Source organism: Netta rufina, assembly GCF_964035555.1.
Source record: "Netta rufina genome assembly, chromosome: 14".
In the NCBI taxonomy this organism is placed as follows: Eukaryota; Metazoa; Chordata; class Aves; order Anseriformes; family Anatidae; genus Netta; species Netta rufina.
The window spans coordinates 5,523,783-5,549,877 of NC_140137.1; the positions used below are offsets into that span (position 1 = coordinate 5,523,783).

General features: G+C 37.5%; 1 protein-coding gene across 1 annotated transcript in view; it reads right to left on the minus strand.

Moving 5' to 3' along the window:
* Positions 1-26,095, minus strand: part of SLIT3 (slit guidance ligand 3) — a gene marked incomplete at both ends in the record, with an annotated part of 518,009 nt that overhangs the window by 80,622 nt on the left and 411,292 nt on the right. Inside the window, 6 exons of the mRNA XM_084295482.1 lie at positions 2,519-2,590; positions 8,405-8,476; positions 8,656-8,727; positions 10,010-10,078; positions 19,251-19,383; positions 21,653-21,816. Of these exons, the coding sequence (XP_084151608.1) occupies positions 2,519-2,590; positions 8,405-8,476; positions 8,656-8,727; positions 10,010-10,078; positions 19,251-19,383; positions 21,653-21,816 (582 nt within the window). The remainder of the gene's footprint in view (positions 1-2,518; positions 2,591-8,404; positions 8,477-8,655; positions 8,728-10,009; positions 10,079-19,250; positions 19,384-21,652; positions 21,817-26,095) is intronic.

The window sequence follows — 26,095 nt, forward strand, 5'->3', positions numbered from 1 at the left end:
TTAACCCTGTAACTGTGATCAACCGGCTCACTTGTCCAAGGTCAAACAAAATGCAGCAGTGAATTTTGGACCCAGAAATTAACTTTAGCATCAAGCAATTGTAATACATAAAATGGGAGTGGGAGGACAACGGAAGGCCAGTTACCCATGTTAATTAATCTTCATAAAGTACATTGGAAATGAAGATGCCCCACAGTCACTAGAAATGATTACCGATGACACTGTTGTATAACTACAGAAATTATAACACATATCTCTGTATCTTTTTTTTTTTTTCCCTTCTCCTGCCATCCCCCCATTTCTAGGAACTATTGTGAATTCTTGTGTTCTCATTCATGTGCTCTAACATATTCTATTTCTTTGCCCATTATAGCAAACTATTTTGAGAAGGTACAAATACCTTCTGCTATAATGAAATACAACCAACAACATTTCCAAAACATGCTGCAGATATTTCTGTTAAGCCTTTTTTAAAAAAAAAGAAATTAATGTATTTTTTAGGTAACTCTTAGAATAAGGACAATTAAACTGATCAGGTACAGCCAGACAATATATTTACAATGTAAAGGAAATTCAGTATCTTCTCCTAAGCTTTAAACAATGCTGGAAAAAGTGATTAAAGTATATAGATGTCAGTTTTGTTCCTCCAAATGCAAGCCATTTTAAATCTGTTATAAAAGACTTGACTAAAAACAGTAGTTTTGTCTATACTAGAAACATCTTTCTTTGCAATTCTGGTAGTTCATTTGACCCCTCTAAATTGTACTGAAGCAGAAGGCTGATCATACTGCTCAGCACCTTGGTAGTCAGCTTCCTCCAGTCCTAATATCTATCTTACCCATAGCCACGCGGAGCCTGTAAATTCAACAGAAAGTTTTGTTCCCCCGAGTTATGAGTTTGATGAGTAGCAACCTCTTTTACCATTTTCAAATTTACTTAAAACACATGCTTTCTTATCAAAGATCTATGTATTAGGGCAACACAAGATTAATTTATTTTCAATTATGTATGACCGTGTTTGAATCAGCCCAGCTTTTTCTGGCTTGTGAAGAGCTTAAAAACTAGCAAGATCATTGTGTTTGCTAAAAGTTTCAGATGATCATGCTGTATCCTCTTTAAGAAACTGGAGACCACAACTGTACTGTAAAATTCAATTGTTCAGCATTGCAAATTACACCCCAGACAGGTCTTATTTATTTTATGGATCCTATTTATTACTGTTCATTTGAGCTTTGTGTATTTTACATTTCTGGCAGCACATACATCTAAACAGATAGACTGCAGTGACTGTATTGGGCCAAAGGGGTTTTTATCACTCCCTAAGGTGAACAGTTTACCCAGCAAAATTGTGTCTGCACTTCATTTAAAGTGAACCCCGAGGAAAATCCAAACAAATGGGGCATGATATGTTTATCTCTTGTGTTCTAAAAATATCCTCAGAAGCCAGATTCCCAGTATGGAAGGTGCACTTCCAAAAGGAGATACAGGACTTCAGCTCTGTCAGAGTTTCACTCCAAAACAGAACAGAAAATATGTTCAGACACGTGTTCCAGAGAGCATGTTTAAGGTTGCAAAGACAGAAACAGAGATATAAAAGCTATGTTAAATGTGCATATGCACACACATACATTTTTATGTCTTGATATATGTATACACCATAATCAACTCATATGCATGAGGGCAGCATTACAGCAGAATATCCATATACACTTGTGAAACTAATCATATCACAAAACAACCAAGACATACACAACCTCTTGATTACTTAAGGACAGTAACCAAGAAACATGGCATACAAAATTACTTTTCCTTTACATCTATTGTCTTATAATGTGCAGTATCACACATTATTTCAGTGAACAAGGATATTCTGTTCACTATTTTGGCACTAACAGACTGTGTTTTGTAAAAATTGCAGCTATTTGTCTTTAAAGTTCTTTCATCAATTGCATTGCATTTAAAAAATTGCATTTATCCTGGACCCAATATGACAGTCATTTCTTGAAATACGTGAAACTTTTAATAATTTTTTTAAAAATTATGAAGAATTAATACTGCGGTATAACCGATTTCGCTATGATTGAAAATACATAGTCTGAAGCAGCAATTCATCAAGTTCATATACTGACAACATTTCTGTATGAAAAACATATGACACTTATTAAGCACAGAATTCACATTTGCTTAATATTTGTTCTTTGTGGGAGGTTTCCTGTCTCCCTCTCACACCATAACACACTCTGCATTTCACATAGACAATGCTGAAAGAAAGCATTAAACACAAAGTGCTCAGAAGAGGAAACCATCACATTTGCTCATTTGGTTTTCCTTAAGAAAATATTTTGGTAACTAATAACAACAGGTTCTAGTATTTAGTTTATTTCCTTTGAACTGTGAATATCCACAGCAGAATATGGAAAGTAAGCAGAAAAAACAGAAGAGATATACAATCTTAAATTTGCAGTAATCTGTACTGTTTTATAAATCTGAAACTGATGAACCAGACAGAAGTACTTACAGATGGGACAGGGATACCAGGTCGTTGAATGAACCTTCGGGAACACTGGAAATATCATTTCCATGGAGCGTCCTAGAAGAGGGGGGAAGTAGGAAGGTATCAAACCATGGTATTGCCAGCTGCTCAGAAGTGAGGGAATTAGTGCTGAAGAATGATATTTAATTTTCCTTCTTTGTGAGTTTCTACAAGCTTCACAACTCACAAACTTCCATGCTACTTCTAGATGTTGACATTTAAAATAATGATACAATCAGAACTGTTGGTGACTAATGTTTTAAATTAAAAAGGTGACATACTATTTATGCTATTAAAAGTGTATTGATGACAAGCAGACCCTCACATACAGACCTGTAATTCTTTTACAGAATCCCATTAGCTGAAAACACAAAGAAAACAGAAGAGGGAAAATAAGAAATGTGAGAGTTAAATTAAATATTGACTTCAGAGAGACCCTAGGAGAGAGCAAGGGTCCATGAAGGCAAATATATCTGCACTTTAACATTGCAGTTTTCCATTCTTACAGTAGGAAATAACTCTTTGTGTGGTATTTTACAAATCTGTTTGATAAATAAATTTCTGTTACCAGTGAAAATACTTGTTTTAGGGTATTGTTAACAACATACAGCAGCAAATGAGTGTGATGGTCTGCAGGAGGGGAGATGATGAGGTGTCAACTACATAAAAACTATCTAAAAAGTGCACCAGAGAAGATATACAATTGCGTAATTTTTTATTTTTAATAAAAATAAAATAAACTATTCATCTGCAGCATCCTCTGCCTCACTGGATAACTATCTAGCAAAATATGGCATGGAGAAAAATATTTATGTAACTTTTCTAGTTTCTGTGTCACTGCCTGCCAGCTTAATACTTCACACAGTAACAGATAGAAAGAACTCTTTAAGAGTCAATTCCGTTGGACCCCACTAACCCCTTCTCAAACAAAAGGTCATAGAGAAGTTGTAAAGGAAAAGGATATAATTTAGTGTTATTTTGTTTTGCACTTCTCCCCTGAGCTGCTTCAGTTATATAAGAATCCTGTAGTGTTTATGTCCACTTTCCCAGGTCCATCAAGTACTGTAAGGGCTCTAGATGGGGCAGAGGAGGCGCAAAACAGAAGCCCACTGTGTATTGGGTTTGTAGCAGCAATTTCGCTTGAGTCATTTATTTTCTAATTCACCTGGTGACTTATGGAACAAAGCAATCTCATCTTTTTGAGTTTTGTGACCGTTAAAGGTGCTTGAAATGGTGAAAAAGTCAAATATCTGGGCGGATGGAAATACAAAACAGCCCCAAATGAAAGTAAAAGCATCTCTTTTTCCATCCTTTCTCCACCCTAACACCACTCTCAGCCTCACCAGGATCTCTGTGATGCCTTATACTTCTTACGAATTTAACTTTTACACAGTGCCTTACACCAAGAAACACACAACGAGGAAAACCAAGGTCTCCAAGGGTCCCCAAGGCCCCTTATCCTGTATCCTGGAAGCCAGGGATCTGCTGTGGGGCTGCGAGATATGTGAGCATAAGCAATGTTACCATGATCAAGTTTCCCAGTGTCTCATGGCAGGTACAGTTTCTATCTTACTATAAAGCAAAATTCTTCTACAGAGTATGAGACACCAAAAACTACAGCAGAACTGTCCTGATGGGATTGTTCTTACAGTTCTTGTCACTGTAAACCAAAAACTTCCCTTTGTACCATCCAGACTCTGATATTTTCTTTTGAGCATACCTAAGTTTGGGCTATTAATATTTGTCATGTATAAGGAAGGATGGATCTTCAAGTGATTAATCCAAACACAAACAGGAAGGATGTGAAGTCCCACACGGTAACTCCAGATAAAACACACTGATTCTATACGGAATGACCAACTGACAGGGCCATACCCAAACAGCTGTAAGATAAGGAATGCCTATATTGGTGTCAGGATGCAAGATCATGCCTGATCAAAAAAATTACCAGCAAAATATTCCTTCCTTTAATGAAGTGAACATATTTAAATGAACAGAAACTCAGAATGAGCCTATGAGCTGATATTATAAACTACTTAGAGATGTATGAGATGATTTCTCTTTCAACAGGAAGCAGAACTTGTATTTATCATCATATCAGTTCTCTATTTTGTGAAGGTGTACAATTGCTTTCCTACAGAAAATGTCTTGGAAACTTTTTTCCAAGAGAAACTGAAGAATAACAAAGCGATTCACCTCTAAGAAGGTAAGAAACACCAAAAAAATAAACCCGTATTTAATTAATGACTTCACTACATATCTCAAGCACTGAGATACGTTTCATGGATACAAGTGACTGCATGTTAATGAAAAGATTATGTTAGCAATATCTCCACCCGCGCAACTAAAATTAACTGATAAATGCTAAAAACCAGAAGAGTTACAGTATAAAAGGGCAATAGAAGAATTCAGCAGTGCAGTGAAATCTTTTTCCTCTTGGATCAACAACAAGAACACATTTATAACAAAAAACTTTGAAAGCAAGTGCTTGGTTTAACTCTTGAGCATTTGGACAGATAATGCCTACACATGCTTTATTATCTCCTTCAGGAGCACAACTTCTGGGTATCTCCTTGTCCAAATACTGGTAAACAGCAAGAGGCTGAATTTAAGGTGATGGGGATCTCTGCTTTGAGCCCATAATAGGACATTTGAATTTCTCAAGCAAAAACTTTCTTCCTCATGTATTCCTACGTTTACTTTGTTTTACTTTTTTTTTTTTTTTTTTTTTTTTATATACTTTACATATAAAGACATGAACTAAACCTAAATGTTCCCAAGTCCTGCCTCCTAACCTGTTGTCTCCTAACATTAGGTAACTATGAACACAAAGTGGGGGCTTTTCCAGTAAAGATCAATCTTCTCTGTAACGACAGAAATGTGGCTAAAAGCTTGGCTGGGCTTGCAGGATAACTACATAGAGTCATTCTGTGATGCAAACAAAAAGAAAAGAAACTAAGGCAATTAATATTTCTCTTAGGTCAATTCAGTGCACATATAACAATGAAAGTATATTGCAAAAAGTGGTTCCAAGGTGGTGTCTGTACAGTATATGCAGCAGATTTATTATCACACATGTTACTCTGTGTGAGCTCTAAATCACCACTGCACTTCTCTACATAAATGTGAGCTCCTGAACTGCAGTTAAACATCCATTGGTTTTCAGTATAACTAGAATATCCCATGCTAGTAGAATATTCTGTAGCTCATTTAGCAGTTTTTCCATGAATATAACATGGAAATTTCTTTAGTGATCTCATAAAATATTTTTATTTCTAGACTTTCCCTCCTAATTAAATCAGGATGAAATGTCATAAGATGTAACACTGTCACACAATAAAAATAATCTTTAAAATAATCAATTCAGGTCAACCGGAGAGTTCTAACATTTTTAATTACTTTGTCTCAATCTCTGAGCTTTTTAAAACTATATTTAGCTTCTAAAAACACTAGCTTTGAATAAGAAAATCATAATTTTTCATTGCAATATTTTTGGTGGAAAAAACTACTGATATAGACTTTTGCTTGCTGAAAAAAAAATCTTACAATTTTATGTTGAAATTGCTCCAAAGCACACTTTGGTTGCCATTATGGATAAGCCATGCAAAGATTAAAGGTCTGATTATGTAAACATTGATGTATATTCAGACTTAAACATTTTGACTCAGCCCTTTTCTCAGTTGGGCTTGTGCTGAAGTACAAAAAAAGGGTAAGAGGGTAAGAGACAGAGGAGAGAACCAGATATCTGTCAGAGATCAATTTCATCATACATCTATGATTATTCTGATTTTTAAATGCATATTTATTTTATTTACTGCACAGAGACAAAAAGAAAAGAAAACAGAATTTGGAAGACACGGAAGTTTGTATGAGAAGAGTCTGTTACTTTCAAAGGCAAGCACTGCCAAAGGTAATGAGATATCTATATTCTTTTACTAAAAAAAAAAAAAATAAAGTGGAAATTGTTTTGCTGATGCTTTCTCTTTCAAATTCTCCTGAGAATATGGAAAATACATAACCGACAATAACAGATTGCATGCTGTCACTCGGAAGCCCATTTTCCCTCTGGAGAATTGATTTTTAATAACAACGTAGATGACATGTGGCAAAAGTTGTAGCTGATACCAGAGTTTTGTGGGCCATAATAAATCAAATCAATCTGGAGGTTTCCAAATGCACAGAGCAGAGAAAGAGATTCCCATTCAGGCTTCATTTCACTCATGCTGCTCTGCACAAGAAAGGGAGGGCTTCTCCCTTGAAGAAGGAAGATATTTTCAATTTGATTAACAGATCATTTAATAAAGCCAAAAGATTACAGCTGATACTCAAAATACTGCCCTTTGTTTCTGTACATATGTGGTTCTGCAAGAATAGGAGGAAAAAGAAAAATTGTAGCTATTGGAAAGAGTGAGACAGGGTATATCTACCCTATAATTCAGTGTAGAGAGTCCCAAACTAGCTTTAATCAAGCTATCTTGCATATCAGAAGCAGGCCAGAAGACAGCTCCACATGGAATAATTTATTTGGCCATGAAACCGAATATATTCATCTGTGGCTGAGTTTCAGGACTCATGTAACAGCTCAAATGTGACCATCCTAGTGCACTAGAAATCAGAATCCCAAGCCAAACTTCAAAAAACAAATCCAAATCACGTATCTTCCGTGTTTTTAATAATGAAAACTGAGGGTCTAAATCTGTCTTGTAAGTTAGGAGGTTGAAATGTAGATTATCTATTTTACCACCCATACTGCAGTGTAACAGCTCTGTTGAATAGCATTGCCCTATAGCTTCCACTGTTGCCCATGTTGACAACTGGATTCCACACTTCGGGAGTCAGTACACAATAATCACTGCTCTTTATATTCACAGAAACTTCTGAATGAAAATGACACCTAACTTCTTAAAAAAATAGCAAAAATTAATTTGAAGTTTCAAAGCACTCAGGACATCTTACGCAACTCCTCTGTTCTGGCCACGTGCACCAAGCCAAATAATCTCATCACAGATGAGCTATTTAATGTGTTTGCTCTCAGGTTACTGTACAAGTAATGAGTGTCCAAACAACTGCCCATGGGGTCACACATCCACACCAAGAACCAAGCAAAGTGAACTCAGGGTGAGCTTCTGATGGTCAGATGGAGAATGCAGTGAAAATGAGACTGAAGCAGGAGTCATTCTAGCAGATGCCTAAGAAAAGCATGTGGAGAGGGGAGGCTGCTTGCTTCTGAGCGTGCCCACACTCCTGTCACTGTGAGGAGAAATTTCCTTCACAGCATAACGAAACTTAAGATGGGCACGTCAGCATCACTGCTGCCCAGCCAGCCACTGGCTTGGCTTACTCATTGGTTTAGTGTGGGGACTTCTGACTTACCCTGTTCAGACTGCATTCTCTTATAAAAACTTGCCTATAGAAATCTAAGCAAACTGAAAATATTCTAAAGTTCAAGTTTTCGGTAAAGACACGCTCTTGCTGAAGCATCCAATGGAAACTTACACTCTAAAACATGAACAGTTTTCACAGGCAAGAAGTCCTTTCCTGTGGGATACCCAAAATTTTTTCAAGCAGGAGAGAAAGGCCCTATGCAGACTCTTGGAGGCCTGTTTTCTGGTAGTTCTTGTCCCTGAACTATCAAAGAAAAAGTCATTCATCCTGCAAATATATAATTGCTTCTTTTCAAAGTTTAGTGTTCACCTGCTCTAGTCATTACTGGACGTATTGCACCTAAGTACAAGTACATTGAAGCTAATTGTGTGAAAATATTTATGACTACTGAATCAAGCGAAAGCCATCTGCTCATTAAAAACCTCCCTGCCATCAACAGCATTCTAATAAGCTGCAACTCAGCTGCATTGAAAAAGTGGTACTTACAGCACTCGAAGAGACCTGAGCCCATTGAACGCGTGGACTGGAATGCACCGAAGTCTATTGTAACTCAAGATGCTGGTAGAATATGAGAACACAGTTACAACACTATTTTCTTTGATCATTTCACTACTAATTCAACCATGAAGAAGTACCGAAAGCCATACGCTTAAGTAACAAGATATCTACTAACTGTTTAACACCTAAGATAGTGTCTGAAAAGCAATTAAGACTCATCAGAACTTTGGACTACTTACAGTGTTGATAACTGAGTCATGTTGCTGAAGGTATAATTGGCCAATACACTTATGCTGTTGTTGCTCAAATCACTGAAAAAATACACAAAGAAAACATCATTTATATATATGACTTTAGAAAAAAGTCTTTTTTAAAGGCTTCATAATGTCTGCACAGTAAAATGATTGAGGCTATTGAAAAGTCAAATATTATCAATTGATATAATGTTTTCTAACCAGCTCTAAAAAAACTCTAACTGCAAATCACATGAGGTTATTTTCACGAAAATAGGCCTTGGACTTTTCAGCAAGGCAAATTTCCAGTACATAGCTTTTCAAAAAAATGAGTGAATACAAGCAAAAAATTCAGAGAACAAAGGTAAATTAATAGATGAGTGTAAGTATGGGTGAATATTTGCTGTACCAGCTTGCTTTCCAATTTATTTCAGGTATGCCATTTCTGTATGCTCTTCACATGGACTGGAACTACAAAAAGAATGGTCACTGGTATAAACTGAATAAATAAAAGACAGGAAAGGCATTTATTTACTTTGGTTCATCTAGAAATAAAAGATATTTTTTTTTTTTCTTTTTAAATTTCAAAAGAGTCTTTTAGACTCAAACAGAACTTTTTACTTTGTTGTTGCTCTCCCTTGAAAAATAAAATTAGAGTTTTTTCCAAAAAAACCCTTTTATTTAAAATAGAGGATTCCAGTTTTCTCCTGCATATATATATATCTTTTTTTTTTTCTTTTCTTTTCTTTTTTTTTTTTAACCTGTTGTTGTTCTGCCCATTCAACTTGAGCATCTACAGCTGATTCAAAGAGCATTTGAAAATTTCTGCTAAACATTTCAGCCAAGAAATTTCACTCTGGTTTATTTCAGGGAGCAATTTACTGAACAGAGTCTAGCTGTCTTTGTAAGTATGACTGCTCATAGCAGAAATTTTCATTTCATAAAATTTCATAGCAGAAATTTTATGCAAATTTTCATTACCTTAGCATTATAAATGCTGCCTCAACTAGAACAAATTAACGCTGTCTCCTCTGTTAATGACCTTTACAGTGTTGTACAGATAAATCTGCCAAGTGAAACAGTAGCACCCTGAATGAGAGGTTAGTCCTCTCACAGATGCTGGAAGCTCCTGCAGAGGAAGTGTTTTTGGTGCTCTTAGTCACCTCACTCTTTCTCCACTGTTTAGGAACACTACTGGCAGCAGTGGCTACTATGAAATTCTTTCCAAATTCAAATTACAGAAGGTTTTTGTTTTGTGTGGTGAGTTTTTCCCCAAATACTAATTATTTATGTTCCTCCTACAACACAGTGTAGAAAAAGTCATCTAATTTTCTTGGCATTGAAACCATGTGTTTCTTACATCAGAGTCAGGTGCTTGAAGGTAGAGAGCCCCTTCGGCACAGCAGTCAAATGGTTTCCTTCCAGGTATCTGAAAAAAAGCACATTTGACAATTACATAAACATGTTAACAAGAACTCCTGTCACTCAATCTGCATCATGAAGAAAATACAAATTAAATTCAGTCACTAAGGAAATTGTCTTTGATTCATTGCTTTGAAACTGCAAGAGTTTGTCCTTTGTAAATGAATTATCCCACATGCAAAGCGTGACAGTAGCTTACTGATGGTTTTGTTCAAGACTTGGAAGTGAATAAAAAAATCTCTGGCCTACAGCAAAGGGTGACCACCAACATTCGGTTCTTCTAAGACTGCAGCTGAAGAAGTAAGGAGAGAAGCACTTGTAGGGGTTGTTTCCCTTACTTGAAGTTACCTTTAACAAGTTTCTCAAGAACATAGACTGCTGACCAAAACTATTGAAAAAGGTTTTGTCTTGTGCCTGTAAATCCCTTGTACAGCCAGAAGGAGCTGTACTGTAGGTCTCTGTGCTGTAAGAAGTTTCACTTATTCCAGTGTCAACACAAACATCATGGCTTTGATGCCACATTTATTACAGCAGTTCCTACCCTGGCATATACACCCTCCTCACCTTGCCTTTTCAAAGTACACTGGTACAGGAGGAAAACTTGAGACAAATTGAAGATGAAAGACCATGGTTTTTTTTTTTTTTTTTGAATAAAGGCTTCTCCCAGAAGAACTAAGTGAACTTAATAAAAGCTTGTGTTTCCAGGATGGCAGTACTTTGAGGCACCATTATACGTGTCTCTGTTCAGACACGTGCACAGTAGGGCTGAAGTTTTTTAGGATAACCCTATGTCCTCATGTTCCTGGAATAAAGTGCCCGGATTTGGTAGGTTTGCTCCACTGAAGACATGTAAACATACAGTAAGGAAGGTAAAAACCCTGACCAAATACAATACTTTCCAAAAGTTTGCTCTGAAGAGAGCGTGGATACTGAAGACTTAACATTGCTTCCTGTGGTAGCAACGGGGCATGGGCCTTTTCTTGTTTGTTACTAAATGATAAAGACAGAGCTGGAGTTTTATCCTTAACCTTGTTTTTTGGGGGGCTGAACCTGCACCCTTGGAAGATATCAAAGTAACAAGGCTCCAACAGAAACGTGCCACTGCAGTGCCATGGCGCTGGCTGGGTGGTCCATCAGATGTTTACCAGAGGGCACATCAACCAGGGAAACAAATCCTTCCCCCACAGGTGAGGATAAAAGATGAAAAAACATTTCCCATTTTTGGCCACTTTGGCCATTTCTCTCCTCACAGGCCTCCTTGTGAGGGATTTTTCCTAAGGTAGACAGACCACTGCAATTGACGTGATATGTTCGGAGAGGTTATCGAGTGTCAGGAAATGCAGCCCATAGACACCAGAACACTTGTTGTGCTGCCTCCGCTGCTGAGGATATAATCCAATAATCATGGTAAGAATTTGCATCTCACACATACAATTTCATTTTCTTTGGCAACAAATCTCCTTAGTCTGCATTTACTATAATAAACAACAATAATAATAGATTATTGCTGTGCTATACATTCTCCCTCTATACCAACTGTAACAACACTGAGATATTGGGTAAACAAAATCCAAGAATTTTTTTTATCCCACAAGTTTTATTTTTATTTTTACTTCATTTAAAAATAAAAACTGTAAACACTAACAGAATTTCTTACATAATACGTAACTGTCACATTCTTTTTTTTTTTCTTCCCCTTCTATTTCTATATAATGGCCTCTCATCATTTTCTGCTGCTTGAGCACTCTTCAACTGAACTACTTCGAGAAGAATTTCTTGTAACTTGTTAAATACTGGAGCCTAGTAGTGATACAAGTGAAAATCCTCACTAAGGGATGAGTACAGAGAAATGCTTACTTTCCTCCTCCCCAGCCTCAGTTATCTGTTCTGCCTGTGCCAGGATCCTGTGAAGTAAGAGCTGTCTGGGAGCATGTTGTGGAGATGACCTTGTTCCTGCTAGGATTAAGCTGGACAAGCAGAACTACAGGCTTTTGAATTTCTAACCAAAAGCACAATCCTTCCTTAATGAAAATCCGTTGAACAGATTAATCTCTCCATTCACAAGGATCACAAGCATCACCTGATAGCATTATACAGTAAACAGTTAACCCTTGAAAGGAGTGAGGGCTGCTCTGCTGACACAGGTTATAGACGAACCAGGATATGGATTAATTACGCCACATTCACAGTCACTTGCTTCATTTTGTCTAAATTTGGTGAAAATTATTTTGAAAATTGAGTGCCTTGCTATAGTGCAAATTCACACCATAAATTGTAGAAGATCCTCAGAATTCAACTGCATATGTTACTATTTAAATATGGCAAATCATGTCTCATTTCCCCAGTTGTGGTCTGCTATGGATGCAGCAAGCTGCTGAGAGTCTGTGCCTTCTCTTTCATCCCACAAAGTCTGCAAATCCTAAAGTCATGCATGAGGGTAGGTTAAGGCTCCAGTGTTTATTCCACATGTAAAATCCAAAGGATTTCCAAAGGAAATCAAAAGCAGGTCATGTATTATATATTTGGAGGCAATATGTGATTTTCATTTAGGAAGAGACTCAGCTCTTGCAATGTGTTGAAATCCTCAGAAATAGATTTTCATGATATTCTCTTGTTGATCCCAATATGAAATGGCCTCCAATTTGAACAAAATGATGATAGCTAGCCAAGTTTTTTTTTTCTTCTTCTTCCGTGTTTTGCCTTTTGGTGCAACCAAAAGTCAAGGGAGTACATTTTCATCCAGTGCTTCACTACTCAGACTAGCATAGACACACAGGCTCCTAGAGTTAAACTCCTACAGAAGATCTCCTTTGAATAGAATTGGATTTGTACTGCAAACAATTTACTGGCTATATAAATGTGCATGAAAAAGGCTGCAGCATTTATTCTAGTGGTATAACTTCTGAACAAACACAATTTTACAATGAAAAATGACTGATCATATACTTTTCATGCACGCAAGAGCAATTGACCACTGTTAAACCATTCACCACATTATACAAAGAACAGCAATATTTTCTAAGTAATAGGCATTAATTCTGAATGTGCAATGAATTTGAAATAACCAGAGCCTTTAGGACATAAGAACATGCCAAGAACGAGGAGGATCTGAGTTGCATTTGAAGAACACAACTGCTGCAGGTGAACTGTTGACTGCCATGGGCCAGGACTCCATCAAAACAGAGAGAACACAGCAGCAGCAGTTCTGCACCTTGCTGGGCTGCAGATGATGTATGGGGGCTGCAAGAGGGCTGGAAACTGGACCCAGTGCATAACAGAATTATTCCTGAGGTTGTAAGGGTAGAAACCAGTTACAACTGTGTATACACATCTAACCAAGGAGGAAGTTACACCCCCCCCCCAAAAACAAACAAACAAAAACAATCCCACAACAAAACCCTACAGAAGAATGTGGAGGGAAGACTGTATTTTTAATTCTTTCTAATGCTTAGCCAAAGCGAGATGATGTACATGGCATCTGGCATGCAAAGAAATTCTGGCATGAATGAAAAAATACATGTCTAATTTTAATGTTCAGAGTCAAGTTATTAATACACAGACAGTCAGAGTCAAGAGTGGGTGTCAGCTGCCTTAATATAGACATGCTGACTAGTATTCAAAACAAACTCCTTTGCTTCCTACAGTCTCATGACTCTGTAGTTTAATATATCAGACTGGAAATTATTTTCTACCCTGTGAATGCTGCTGGCAATCCTGAAGTCTGAATAATGACCTGTAGCCAACAAATAATTTCCAGAGTCAAAATAGGGGAAAAAAATAAATAAAGTGCTCATGTTCTCATAAAATGCCACCAATCCTGTGCCAGAAAAGACTTCGTCTGAAAACCTGAAGGAGCTTTGGAGATGGATACCTGCTTGGCCAGGATGGCTGGTGCTCCAAGGCATGGCCAAGCCTTGCTCTGCACCTGCACCAACCACTCCAGCCCTTGGAGCCCAGTGCTTGCAGCACCCCAGGGGCTCATCCAGCAGCACCTTCCACATGCACTGACATCACACATAAAAATTTTAAAACGATGCATAAAAGATGACAGCTGTTCTTTTTCCAACTTGTCTATTTTTATACTGAAACTACTTGGATTTGAGGTGATACAACCAGCACAAGGTGCCAAGGCATCATATAACCATGTGAATTACTTGGAGCCTTCTTTGTACTGAAATGTCTATTCAGCCATAAAGTCAAGCTCATAGTTGCAATCTGTGCTAAGAGAAGAAACTGGAGAGAAACATCAGTTCTCACGCAGAAAATGGAAAGGCACAAAGCCTTTTCTTTAATTTCTTTGAATATTTCATATAGAATGCTACATTAAAAAAAAAGATGATACTTGCCAATTTTATGCAGCTTTAAAATTAAGTTATAGTCAAAACCTTTTAATGCGGATATTCAATATCCTAACATTTTGATGCAAGTTTCATTTCCTGAAAAAGGAGGTCTAGAAGAGCATTGATGTGAAAGATGAACCATATCCACAAAACATGAATTTTTGAGTTTCAATTACTGTTTCTTGAGAAGATACACAATTCAAGCATAGATCCAGGTACAAATTTGGAACTTGAACTTAAGAAAGCTCTGGCAGATCTGGAGCCTGGATTTTGTGCACTCGTATGTCAGACCACAACCTACTGGCTTGACACACTGAAGCGTGACTGGGAGAAAAGTGAACGCCCTGAAGCTTAACGTACCCTTATTCTCAGTTAGTGCTAAAATAACTTTCTAATACATACTCAAACCTCCTCAGTCATCACACATCCGATCTATTTATCTTTTCTTATCTATCATATTTGAAATGCAGATTAAAGTTCTTTATTTTATCTGTGACTAGAATATCCTGTAGAATTATCCTTTCTCTCAAAGGGGAGAGCTCTCCTTCGCTGGAACAGGCAGCACCCCAGGGGCAGGGAATAAACAGCTGGAAGGCATCTGGACAGGATTCCTCTGCTGGTAAGCAGGTCAGCCACTTGTGAAAACTGCTGTATAGAAAAGGACTGAACGAGCTTGGAGGCTGAAAGAACAAAACATGCAGAGCAAAAAACACGACAAGGAGAAAGAAGGCTTGTGAGGAGAGGAATGGCCAAAGCAAATTCAAATATTAATATGCATTAATAAAAATGGAAAGAAAATGAATCACTAACAACGATGTATGGTTGGTTTCTAACAACCCCATCACTGCTATCATATAGGTCAGTGTCATGACAACATTTGAGTCTAGAGATTACATGGCTAGTGCATATTAGTACCTGGACAAGCTAGAAAAGGGGGCCCATGAGAATCTAATGAGGTTCAGTGAGTCGAAGTGCAAGGCTCTGCACTTGGGTTGTGACAACCCCAGACATGAGCACAGGCTGGGAGAAGGACTCATTGAGAGCAGCCCTGCAGAGAGGGGGTTCTGGTGGACAAAAAGCTCGACGTGAACCAGCAGTGCTGGTGTGGTAGGAGGTGTCCCTGCCCATGGCAGGGGGGTTGGACTGAGATGATCTCTAAGGATCCTTCCAACCCAAGCTGTTCTTTGATTCCATGGTTCTATGATTTATTCTGAAACACACCATGCTCATTATGCTTATGCATGCAGTGCCCACATAATTGCCTTCAGCTTTTTCCCTCAGTGCAAATTATTATATGCTGTAGGTCCATAACAGCAGCTGGATTTTGTCAGATAAGACTTTTAGAAATAGACTATAGTTTTGTGGAAAAAAAAAAAAAAGAAAATACTAGCACTCATACACTGAGGTAATATATAGAAGGAAAAAGAGCATGGGAAGCTTGGTTCAGATATACATTAAGAAAAGAAAAAATGGAGGAAGAAGAAGAAGAAAAGGAAACCTAAAACACAAAGTGAGAGTCAGGTGAAGTTCCAAACTAGCTCATTGCATCAACATTTTACTTCTGAATTTCTGGACGAGATAAATGACTGTGTTCAAAGAACCAAGGCTTCTCTTCAGAGCAAGTAAACAGTGGGGTGAAAATGTGGGCAGCATATAAATATACAGCAAAGGAATTTGCAAGAAACAACATAGTATTTCCCTGTTCACAGGAAGCTGAAAGAAGGCTTGCCCATGATGACAGGGTTCTGTGAAAGAACTGCTGGAAAACAGAAATCGCTTGTATTATCATCCCTCTGAAAACAGGAGACTTAGTGATTTTTTCAACTCTGTTCTATGTGGAGGCATTCCCTGCCAAGGTAATTCTTCCTTCCAGGGGTGGTGCAAACCAAACACGGGTCTGTCTCCCGTCTTTCCCAGCTTTAAATGTTAAGGATGTCACAGATTTCCCATTTGTTGTCCAGAACAGAAACTCAGAAAGAAAGTTGGAAGGAGCGAGCCTAAGTCTCTGGTACACCATATAATAAAACATAGCTGGTGATCTTTTGGCTGAGCTTAGGCACAGTGAAATTTGACCCAACAAAGGTTAACCTTATCCCTACCTGTGTAAGGTGGTCAATTTTTCACATTGATATTTAATACCTGCTACAATGAAAGAATTCCCATTTCAAGGCTATTTTAATACCTCTAAAAGAATTTAAAAGAATATCTGAGAAAACTATATGCAGCCCTAACAGACTGGTTTACCCAGATACATGGCAGTGCTTTTTCTCAAACCATATTATATAAAAACACACTGCAGTTTAATAAAAAGCTTTGTAGCTAATGTGCCTTGTAAATGAATGCATCAATAATGGAAGTTTATAAATGCAGACTGGCGCATTCATAAAAATCCCACTAAAACGCCCCCCTGCATCACAGCACCTTTTGGGCCTCCCACGGGGAGGGGGCTGCAGGCTCTTTACGCCCTTGGTCCCTCCCATGGCACAACCTCTGCCCTCAGTGACTGTGGCTTTTTGCAAGTGCCTGTTGTGGGGGTGGCAAGGAGACCCCCGTGCACCACCTGGGGGTTACTGACATGGAGGTGAGGGTGGGGAAAGGGAGAAGAGCTGCATGGGTTGCAGGAACACAAACCAAGGATTTTACCTGAGCACCTTTGGCTGCTATACTGGTGAGAAAGGTGAAGGATCCCTGCCCTGGAGACTGCTGGGGCTCTGTCTAGCCATATAAAAGCTGTGATGTCTTCTGCAGCAGGTAATTTACATGCTTTCCAGTTCCAAGAGCTGAAAGACATCTGCTGCTACCACAGAGACTAAGCAGCTTTGACAAAATACTCCAGCCTTAGGACAGAGTTCATGGGATCTGGGACTGCCCTAGGGAAAGGAGGGCATTTTGGGGTGAGGAGTATAAATACACTGAAGAGGAATAATCTCTTTCACCCTGTGTGCAGAAAGTTACTGGGCCACGTCTGTCAAATTTTACTGGTCCTCAAAATGAGGCAAAAGGTGGACTCCCACAGGAGATGCTGTTTGCCACAACAGTGGTAAGATTTATCAAATACAGGACAGTAAAAATACATTTTACAATAGATGTAGATGGTACAGTGTCTTCTAAATCATGGGCAATGTTTATCTCAGTTTGGAAGCAGAAGAAAGGCAAGTAAGACTTTTTTTTTCTTCTTCTTCTTTTTAATTTCCTTCTTTTCACTGTTTTCAGAAACACTTTTTTTTTTTTTTTTTTCAGTACCTGCAGCTCATCGTTTTGTATAGATACATATAAGGAGCTAGTCTATATTGCTTGAGAGGAAAGTGAGATCAGGACTGAGTTTTGAGACAGTTGGGACAGATTCAAGGTTATATTTGCAGAACATGAAAAATTCAGAGCCAGCCAGTCCATGGCTGACAGTATTCTCCTGACACGTTTCTGGACTGAAAGCAGAAAACTGAACTAGAAGCTTGCACAGCCAAGAGGCTCCTACTGAAGAAGACAGTCACGTAAACTCCTATGAACTCAAACTGCTCGGTTCCAGGCTACTGCCTCATTTGCCAAGAAATAGCTTAAGAAATGTAGCAGTTTTCAAAAATGTGAGATTAATTTCACTCTTTTTGTGAAAGCTATGTCGTCAGTGTATCGGAGAGTATCAGTAAAACTCGATATGCAAAATCTAAAGATAAAAATTCCTCAGAGTGGCAGTGGAAATAGGAGTAACATCTGTGATATCTTACTGTTGGCAAGTCATATTTGAATATTTGAATTCAATGGGACCTGAACAAGAACAGAGCAGAAACCACCTTACAGACTCTTCATTACTGATGGCAATATATAAAGTAATACAAAGGCTTGGACTCGACTTTTGCTTCAAACCGCTATTAAATATGCCCAGTGTCCATACAGATGTATTCATTAATGCAAAATATCCATGTTAATTTGTGTTCTCACATACCCTCTCAGTCCATTCCTCATTTAAGCTTTGTATAAAACAACACAAACTCCCTTCCACTTCAAAGGGAGTAAAAGGATGTGCATCTCATTCATCAGTTGCCTCATTACTAAATAGGGTAAAGCAGAAGCAGATTTTCATTCATTAGAAAATTCACTGAACACACCAACTAACTCAACCAACTACTTTCATACAGAAATTGTAATAAGTTTCAGGAAAAATTCACCTGGGATAGATTTGAATAAGGATCTAACGAGGAAAAGCTCTGTATTTCTATTGCCAATTGTTTAAGCCAAGCAGTTCCACCAAGCAGTGTATTTTCTTTCCAAGCAAAGAACCAAAATCCACTATAAATTCATAAAAAAGAGGTAGATGAAAAGACTAGGAAGGCAGTTATCAACTAGGATGAATTTACTTTACTATTTAATCTAATTATCTGTTATTTTAGACATTCCATGAAGCCTGGAGAAAATTGATTGTTTGTTTCCACTACTGGCATTTTTTTTTTTTTTTCCTCTTCTCAGTCTCTTTAGAGGAAAATTAGCTCACAGCTGTCTAAGTCAGGAATGTATTTTCAACATCCTTACAAACTGCCTATTATGAGCTCAGGCTGTTCAGAAGCTCTACAGGATCGTTTGATACCAATATATGCATTTGTTCCCCACAAAGAAGTAATGGGTGCAAGGATAGATAAACTCTGTTCCCACTGCACTGCAACACATTCAGTCAAGGGACAAATAAATTTAAAAATAACAACGGTCAAAACATACAGAAAGCACCAAAGCACAAAATACCAGTCAGTCACTGAAGGCAAAGGCAAAACCCCAACAGACTCACAAAGCTTCCCCACAATGTAATGTCATGAACTTCTCATGAAAGGAGCTATGTAAAATGTAACTTACAGCTCAGTCACATCTTTGGGAATTCCTTTGGGCATTATCCGCAGACCTTTGTTGCTGCAACGTACCACCGAGTCCACACAGGTACACTGGGAAGGACAAGGAGGAGAAAGCAAGCAGCTGCTTTCATCGTTACCTGCAGAGGAGGAGAAATTGAGTGTTCAGAAGGGAAATCAGCTTTTAGCCCAGACTGATGCACTTTGAAGGCAACTTCTTACAAGGACCAAGGAGGGACATCCCTGAATCCTGGGTAACCATCACAGAATTTTAAAGTAGCTCTCAAAGCTTTTGGAGCAACTGTTAGGAGGAAATTCTTTACTATGAGGGTGGTGGAACACTGGAATGGGTTGCCCAGAGAAGCTGTTGATGCCTGGCAGTGTGCATGGCCAGGCTGGATGGGGCTTTGGGCAACCTGGTGTGGTGGGAGGTGTCCATGCCCACAGCAGAGGGATGGAATTAGATGAGCTTTAAGGACCTTTCCAATCCAAACCATTCTAAGATTCACTATGTACAATCTGCTTTATGAGATTTTTGTTTGTTTGTTTGTTTGCTTTTAAATTCAACTTTTAGATGTTAATTTTGTATTTTTTTTAATGTCAGCCTGGCATTTCATTTATCATTTGAATTAAAAAAGCTCATTGTTTTTGACAAGGATAACAAGGCAAACAACAAACTGAGCAGCATACTTCCAACTGCTGGCAATCCATCTGTGCACACATTAAAATATCTACTTTTTCTAAAAATGGATTTAAAGTTCCATAAACAGCAGATTAAATCTCATAATTGAAGAACAATAGAGTTTCTGTGGAACAAACTAACTCTTTGAAGTTAAGAACATTAAGGCATGGATTTTCCCCAAAACCAACAGGCTTTGCAAAACATAAGGCAAATGCACAGTACAGTATCACAATGTATATGAAAAGAAACAATTAGTGGCACATTCTCTAGATGACAGCTAGAGGAACCATGCAACTGTTTGTGAGTACAAGCAGCCTGAGTGGACCAGCACTGACACACAGGGCTGCAATCCAAGAGAACGCAGCCAGCCATCATTATTTGCCTTCTTAAAAAAAAAAAAAAAAAGAAAAAAAAGATGCAAGGACTATTTGAGACTGATCTGATTTTTCCTTCTGTGTTGGATGTAGCATGAGCATTGAGATTAAAGAATAAAACTGAAATATCTGCTACAAGATAACAAAATTACTCATAAATATATGGGTAGGGAATTATTTGTAGTCAAAGGGATGAAGAAACCTGACTGGCCTACAAAAAAAACAAAAAACAAAAAACAAAAAAACAAACAAACAAACAAACAAAAAACCAAAACAAAACAGGAAATATTTTTTCTAACATGTTTTACAGTTAGAAGCAAAATTCAAAGCCTTTCACAAACCTGCAGAAAAATTATGTTTCTGCAGCATATTCAGTTTTTCCCAGTGTTCTGTTTTTTATATCCTGCCACCACATACTTGTCATTCACCATGGCTGTCTGACTGAATCTATCATAGAGAAAGCTCTGAAGTATGGAATGTCATTTTCTTTACCAAGATTTTTTATTTTCAAACTAAAAGCCAATTATTCTTTAAAGACTACACTCAGTTCCCTTGACCTCAGAGCCCAAAACATGTTGCCTTGCTGCCACATAGCTTGACTAGGACAGAGTTCATTTCTTCTCCAAACGGGAAACTTCTTATGACTTCTTTAGTCATACCTTCTTTAGAGGTATGACTACCTGCAGCTCCAGCATATCTGGGCTTGACAGGCAACCACAGCCTCCAAGTCAAGTTAGCAGTGCATTCATCAATCAGTTTTTCTCCTCTCTATTTTTTCTAAAATCTGCTTGATCAGAAGACAGAGACTATCTGAAAAAATAATTAAATTTAAGGATTTTTATTTAATTAATTATTTATAACCTATGTTGTCCCGGCAAAGCATTAAGCATCACTGAGTCATTTCCAGTAGCATCTAATTATTTTCTAATTATTTTTATTTTTAATTTTTTAATTTCCCTATATTCATCTCCTTTATAGGCAAAACGGAACAGTTCCCAAATATGAGACCTTCCAAGCAAAGACCATTCCCACACGTTTCAATGAGTTTTAACTAGCTGCATGAATAAGGAATTGGGAGGAAGAGCCAGGATTATACTAGTATTATACAAAGCAGAGCATCTGTCTTTCATAAATTTATTCTTATATTTAGGTGCAGATGGTAGAATTTTAGAAAGTGGAAAATGAGAACAACAATAAATTCCTGATAGGGAACAATAATCTTCAGCTCTAAATGGCTGTCTTCCTTATCTCTAAACTGAAATGTTCACCATGAATCATTGCTCGATAGGCAGGGAGGCTCTCATACAGATGTCAACATTACCATAAATGACAAATTGAACTGGATTTTCTTACCATCACAGGTGAAATCCTGGGCATCCACATCTTGAATTGGAATATCCTTTAAGAAAAAGGGCTTCAAGCATCGGGGATTTCCACTGACGATTCTCTTCTTTCTTAACCATTTTCCCAGCCAGGCCAAATGGCAGTTACAATTAAAGGAGTTAGCCAGCAAATTACTGAAATGGAACAAGACATAATTGCATCAAATAAGAACATACAGAAATACTTAAATAACTGCAGAAAGAAGACAGATTCCAAGTTGAAGTTCTTTCCTGCCATCTGTTTCTTTGAGATCCTGTTCTGTTCTACACATCGGGCATGTTCTACGCAGGTTTTATAGTAAGTCTAGGGTTGTAATTATAAAATACATTTATGTACACATATGTATGTATATGAACTGAAGTACTTACCGCTATAGCTATTATTAAGACACACTTGCATTGCCAATAAGGCTTTATTTTCAGTGTATTTCACCCCAAGTGACAGCTGACACCCAGGTCTAAACTCACATCACACACTGACACACGTATGGGTGATCTTCAGTCTGATTACTTCAGGCAATAACATGGAAAAGCTTAGCATGGCCAGCCATTAACAAAGACCTACGTGTACTACTTTGCACGTGTACACCCACGCTAGCTTAGCACATTGATCCTGGCCACAACACACTCATCTTTCCACCTGCCTGTGTTACAAATCAGTGCCAGGTGGGAGCTTCTGGCAACCTGGATTTGGGCTGCCTACAGAAATACAGAAACAACAAGCACAGTATTCTGCATGTACATACATGTATACACACATACATAAACTATGCAGCACTGTGAGCTTGAGCCACTCCTTATCAAGCTTTCTTTCTAAGGTCAGTATTATCTGTAGTTAAAAGCATGTGCTTTACTGCCTTGTGAACTTTGTGAGGTCTGCATCAAATCTTGGTACAGCTTCCAGAATACACTTAAAATACTGCTGCAGCCTAGCTGCAGCACTGTAGTGCGTGATACCCAAAGCAACCACTTTACAGCCTTCTAAGAGAAAAGGATTCTTAGTGTAGCTTGTGTTAGCAACATTTAAAAAAAAAAAAAAGAAAGCTTTATCCATTCTCTTGTCAAGGCATGAAAACATAAACGCTACAGCAGTCTCTGTTGAACACCTGTAATATAGATATCTATATAAAATAAAGCTATTACCCATTTGTATTCCTTATTAGCTTGTGATTCTTTAAATGAGAGGACTATAAGGTGATGTTTGTTTTAAGCAACAATCTTTCTAACCTAGCTTGAATTAGAGCTGAAAATCTTGGAAAAATCTTTTTTACTGGAGTCCTGTACTCCAGTAAAACTCCTATACATTATTTGTGTGTAAGAGTTTTATGAATAAATTTCAAATTAAAACAAGAGGCTGGTATTTCTGGTGAAAAAAAAAAGTTGACTATCTTTTGTACAAATACAGAAAGAATAATAGCCTCTAGGGTTGCTCCATTGAAGAAAATGAACTGTCAGAGTTCCACATATGGAAAACGAAGTATCCAAATGAACACTGATGGAATTCCCACATCATATGTAAATATGTCCAAGGATTATTATTATGGTAGTAGAGAAAAAAAAAAAAAAAAAAAGTTAATGAAATCCTCTAAAGCACAAGGTATCTTAAAAATGAAAAAGTTTCCTAAAGAAACACATGCTTCAAATACAGGTGTAGTAGCTGAAGACCTTGGAAATCTTCACTTGCAACATACTTTTACAAACCTAACCACGTAGTCAGTATCACAAAGTTTTCAGCCAAGCAGTTCCTTCAGAACACAACAGTGCTGAAGATGAAAACATCTGGCACAGATAAGGTGTGGCAGCAAGAAAACAAACCCAAAAGAATTTCTAAATTATATAGGTTCTAGGTCAATACTACATAACCACAATATGATTTACAGCATGTAGTAAAAAGGCTTACTTCAGTCAATGCACACTTTAATCACTGCACTAGCCAGGAGCTCTGGGTGTGTAATTACACGTGGATCTTGTTGAGCCTATTGTATTGGTGTAAAGGGAGAAATGGGGAGGAGTAGTAAACTCAGTGTAATGTTCCATAATAAAAAATACTCAACCTACTTTATGCTGACTAGGTTTCAGTGGCACGACTAAGTTGCTGTATAAAGGTGAGTAAGTGAACAAGTTACATAGGAGCTTTCAGTCAGAAAGAAGCAGAAAAGTGCTGAAAGTATTACTCTGCTTTCGGTTACTTCATTTCTGAATTGCTTTCCATTTTCTTTAATCCATAATGGGAGCACATGCAGGATGCCTTGTATATTTTCCATACTGACATACTTTGGCATGAATAGAGTGTTTAAACCAAGCATTTAAATCTCCAAAGCTTAGTGAACCAATGCTCCAAAGGTCATTTGTTCCACTGGTGGAAGGGAGTGAGATCATATTCGCAGAACAACTTCCATGAAACAAATCCTTACAAGGAAGTAATCCACTGTTAGAAACAAACAGCAGGTGTATATAATCAGTTTTCTGGAGAACCAGCAACTCTGAACATAAGGAAAAACTTTCAGAAACATTCATATGGTCAATCTGCAGGATGCTCCCATCAAAATTAATAAGTATGACCATTCTACAGAGGTTGCTTTAACTTAATGTGCTACTCCTCATTAGCTGATAAAGGGTAACATATCAATAAAAAATATTAAACCCTTGGATTACATTTGGTTTATACTTTCCCTAAGAACTAATCGAGAAGTTGTTACATATAAATACGATAGAGAAATAAATCTGTTGTTCTGAAACTTAAATAACTCTGGGAAAAAAAAAAAAAGAAAAAAGAAAAGAAAAATTCATCTTGTAACAATTTACACATGTCCTCCTACCACTTCAGTGGCATGTAAATTTAATTCTTGGTCCAGCTGAAGAGAATCGACTTTCTATTTTAACTTCATATGAAGGTGACATGCCCACATATATACTCTTTCCATGGCAATGCTGTGATGCAGCTTTTGGAAAAATTTTAAGATAGAGGGTCTCTAGAGTGCCATGTGGGACAAGAGATCCTCTGCAAAAAACAGTTGAAAATATAGAACAGACAATAATTTTCAGAAGCTTTATCTTGGAAACCGGCTGTTCAAGTGGAGCTCTCAAATCACAAACAGAAATATTGGACAGGCAGATTGTTTTAAAAATTCATAATTAGTAATCAGAATTCCTACATGTAAGATAGTGATTTAACTACTCAAACAGAAACAAAGCAATCAAGCTTTTAGCAAAGATGTCTTACTAACATTAAATTCATAAGTGCTTCCTCAAGGACATAGACATATTTTTAAAATCAAGGGTGAATAGAAGTCTTGAGGGATGAAATATTCATATCCTATTAGAAACATCTCTGTTAAAAATTGCAAAGTAGCTACGGAATATTAACTATTTAAATGAATTCTAGTGACCTGTTAGAAAAACATGCTGAAACGCATCTGGGTATTGTTGAAATTAGGCTGAAAATACATCCTGGAATTCAGGGTAAGTTTATATGAGAATAGCTGCATGTTTAATTTATGGAAAACCAGCTCTTCTTACAAATCTGCCCAGCTGACTGTGTGAGGACTGACAGACATCATTGAACACCATGTGTGCAAAAGTTAAAGTACTTTTCAAATTAGCATGCTAAATACTTATTTTGACTACTAACACATAATAAAAACTGATATTTTTTCACCAATAACTTATAAAATAAATGTTCTTCGTCTATTGAAAACCATTAGTGCACTATTTTCAAAGCTGTCCATGTTTTGATAATACCAGTGAGGCTGACTCAATGACCAATAACAAAAGGAGCATTTATTTTTTTTTTTAAGTGCTGTAAATATGCCAAGACAAAAAAGGAAAGAAATGTTAAATTTTGTATTAATTTCTGGCTCACAGTAATAGATGCAAAAGTGAGTCATTGCAAACCCTGATTAACTTACAAAGTGTGGGTTGAAAGGGAAAAGCAAGCATAGCGTGGATCTTCAGCTGTGTTGTCATTTCATATAACAACCTACAATGGAGTGCTGCTAGGAAATTAACACATTTGCATTTTGCATTTATATGTGAAATATCACTATGGCTTGTCTAGGCCACAATGTCTAAAGAAGTCAAAAGCAAACCTCCTCTTGCCTTAACTGTCTGTGGATCAAACACGAAGTGAAAATGTGTCAAAGAACATAATTTTTCTTCAAGAAACAGGTAGGAACCTGCCATGAGAGCATGTGGTTTTAAGTCCGTGCCAAAGCAGTGCAGTCTTACTAGCAGCAGCTTTAACTGCTGATCCTCTAAATTATAATATTCTTTATCTGCAGCTGAAAAAAAAAGAAGAAAATTGGGCATCTTCTAACAAAATATGACAAAAATGTTTCCATTCAAACAGGGCAGGGACTTTATAGACTGATTCAGAGAGTCACACCTAGTCGCAGACGGAAGTACAGAAGCAATT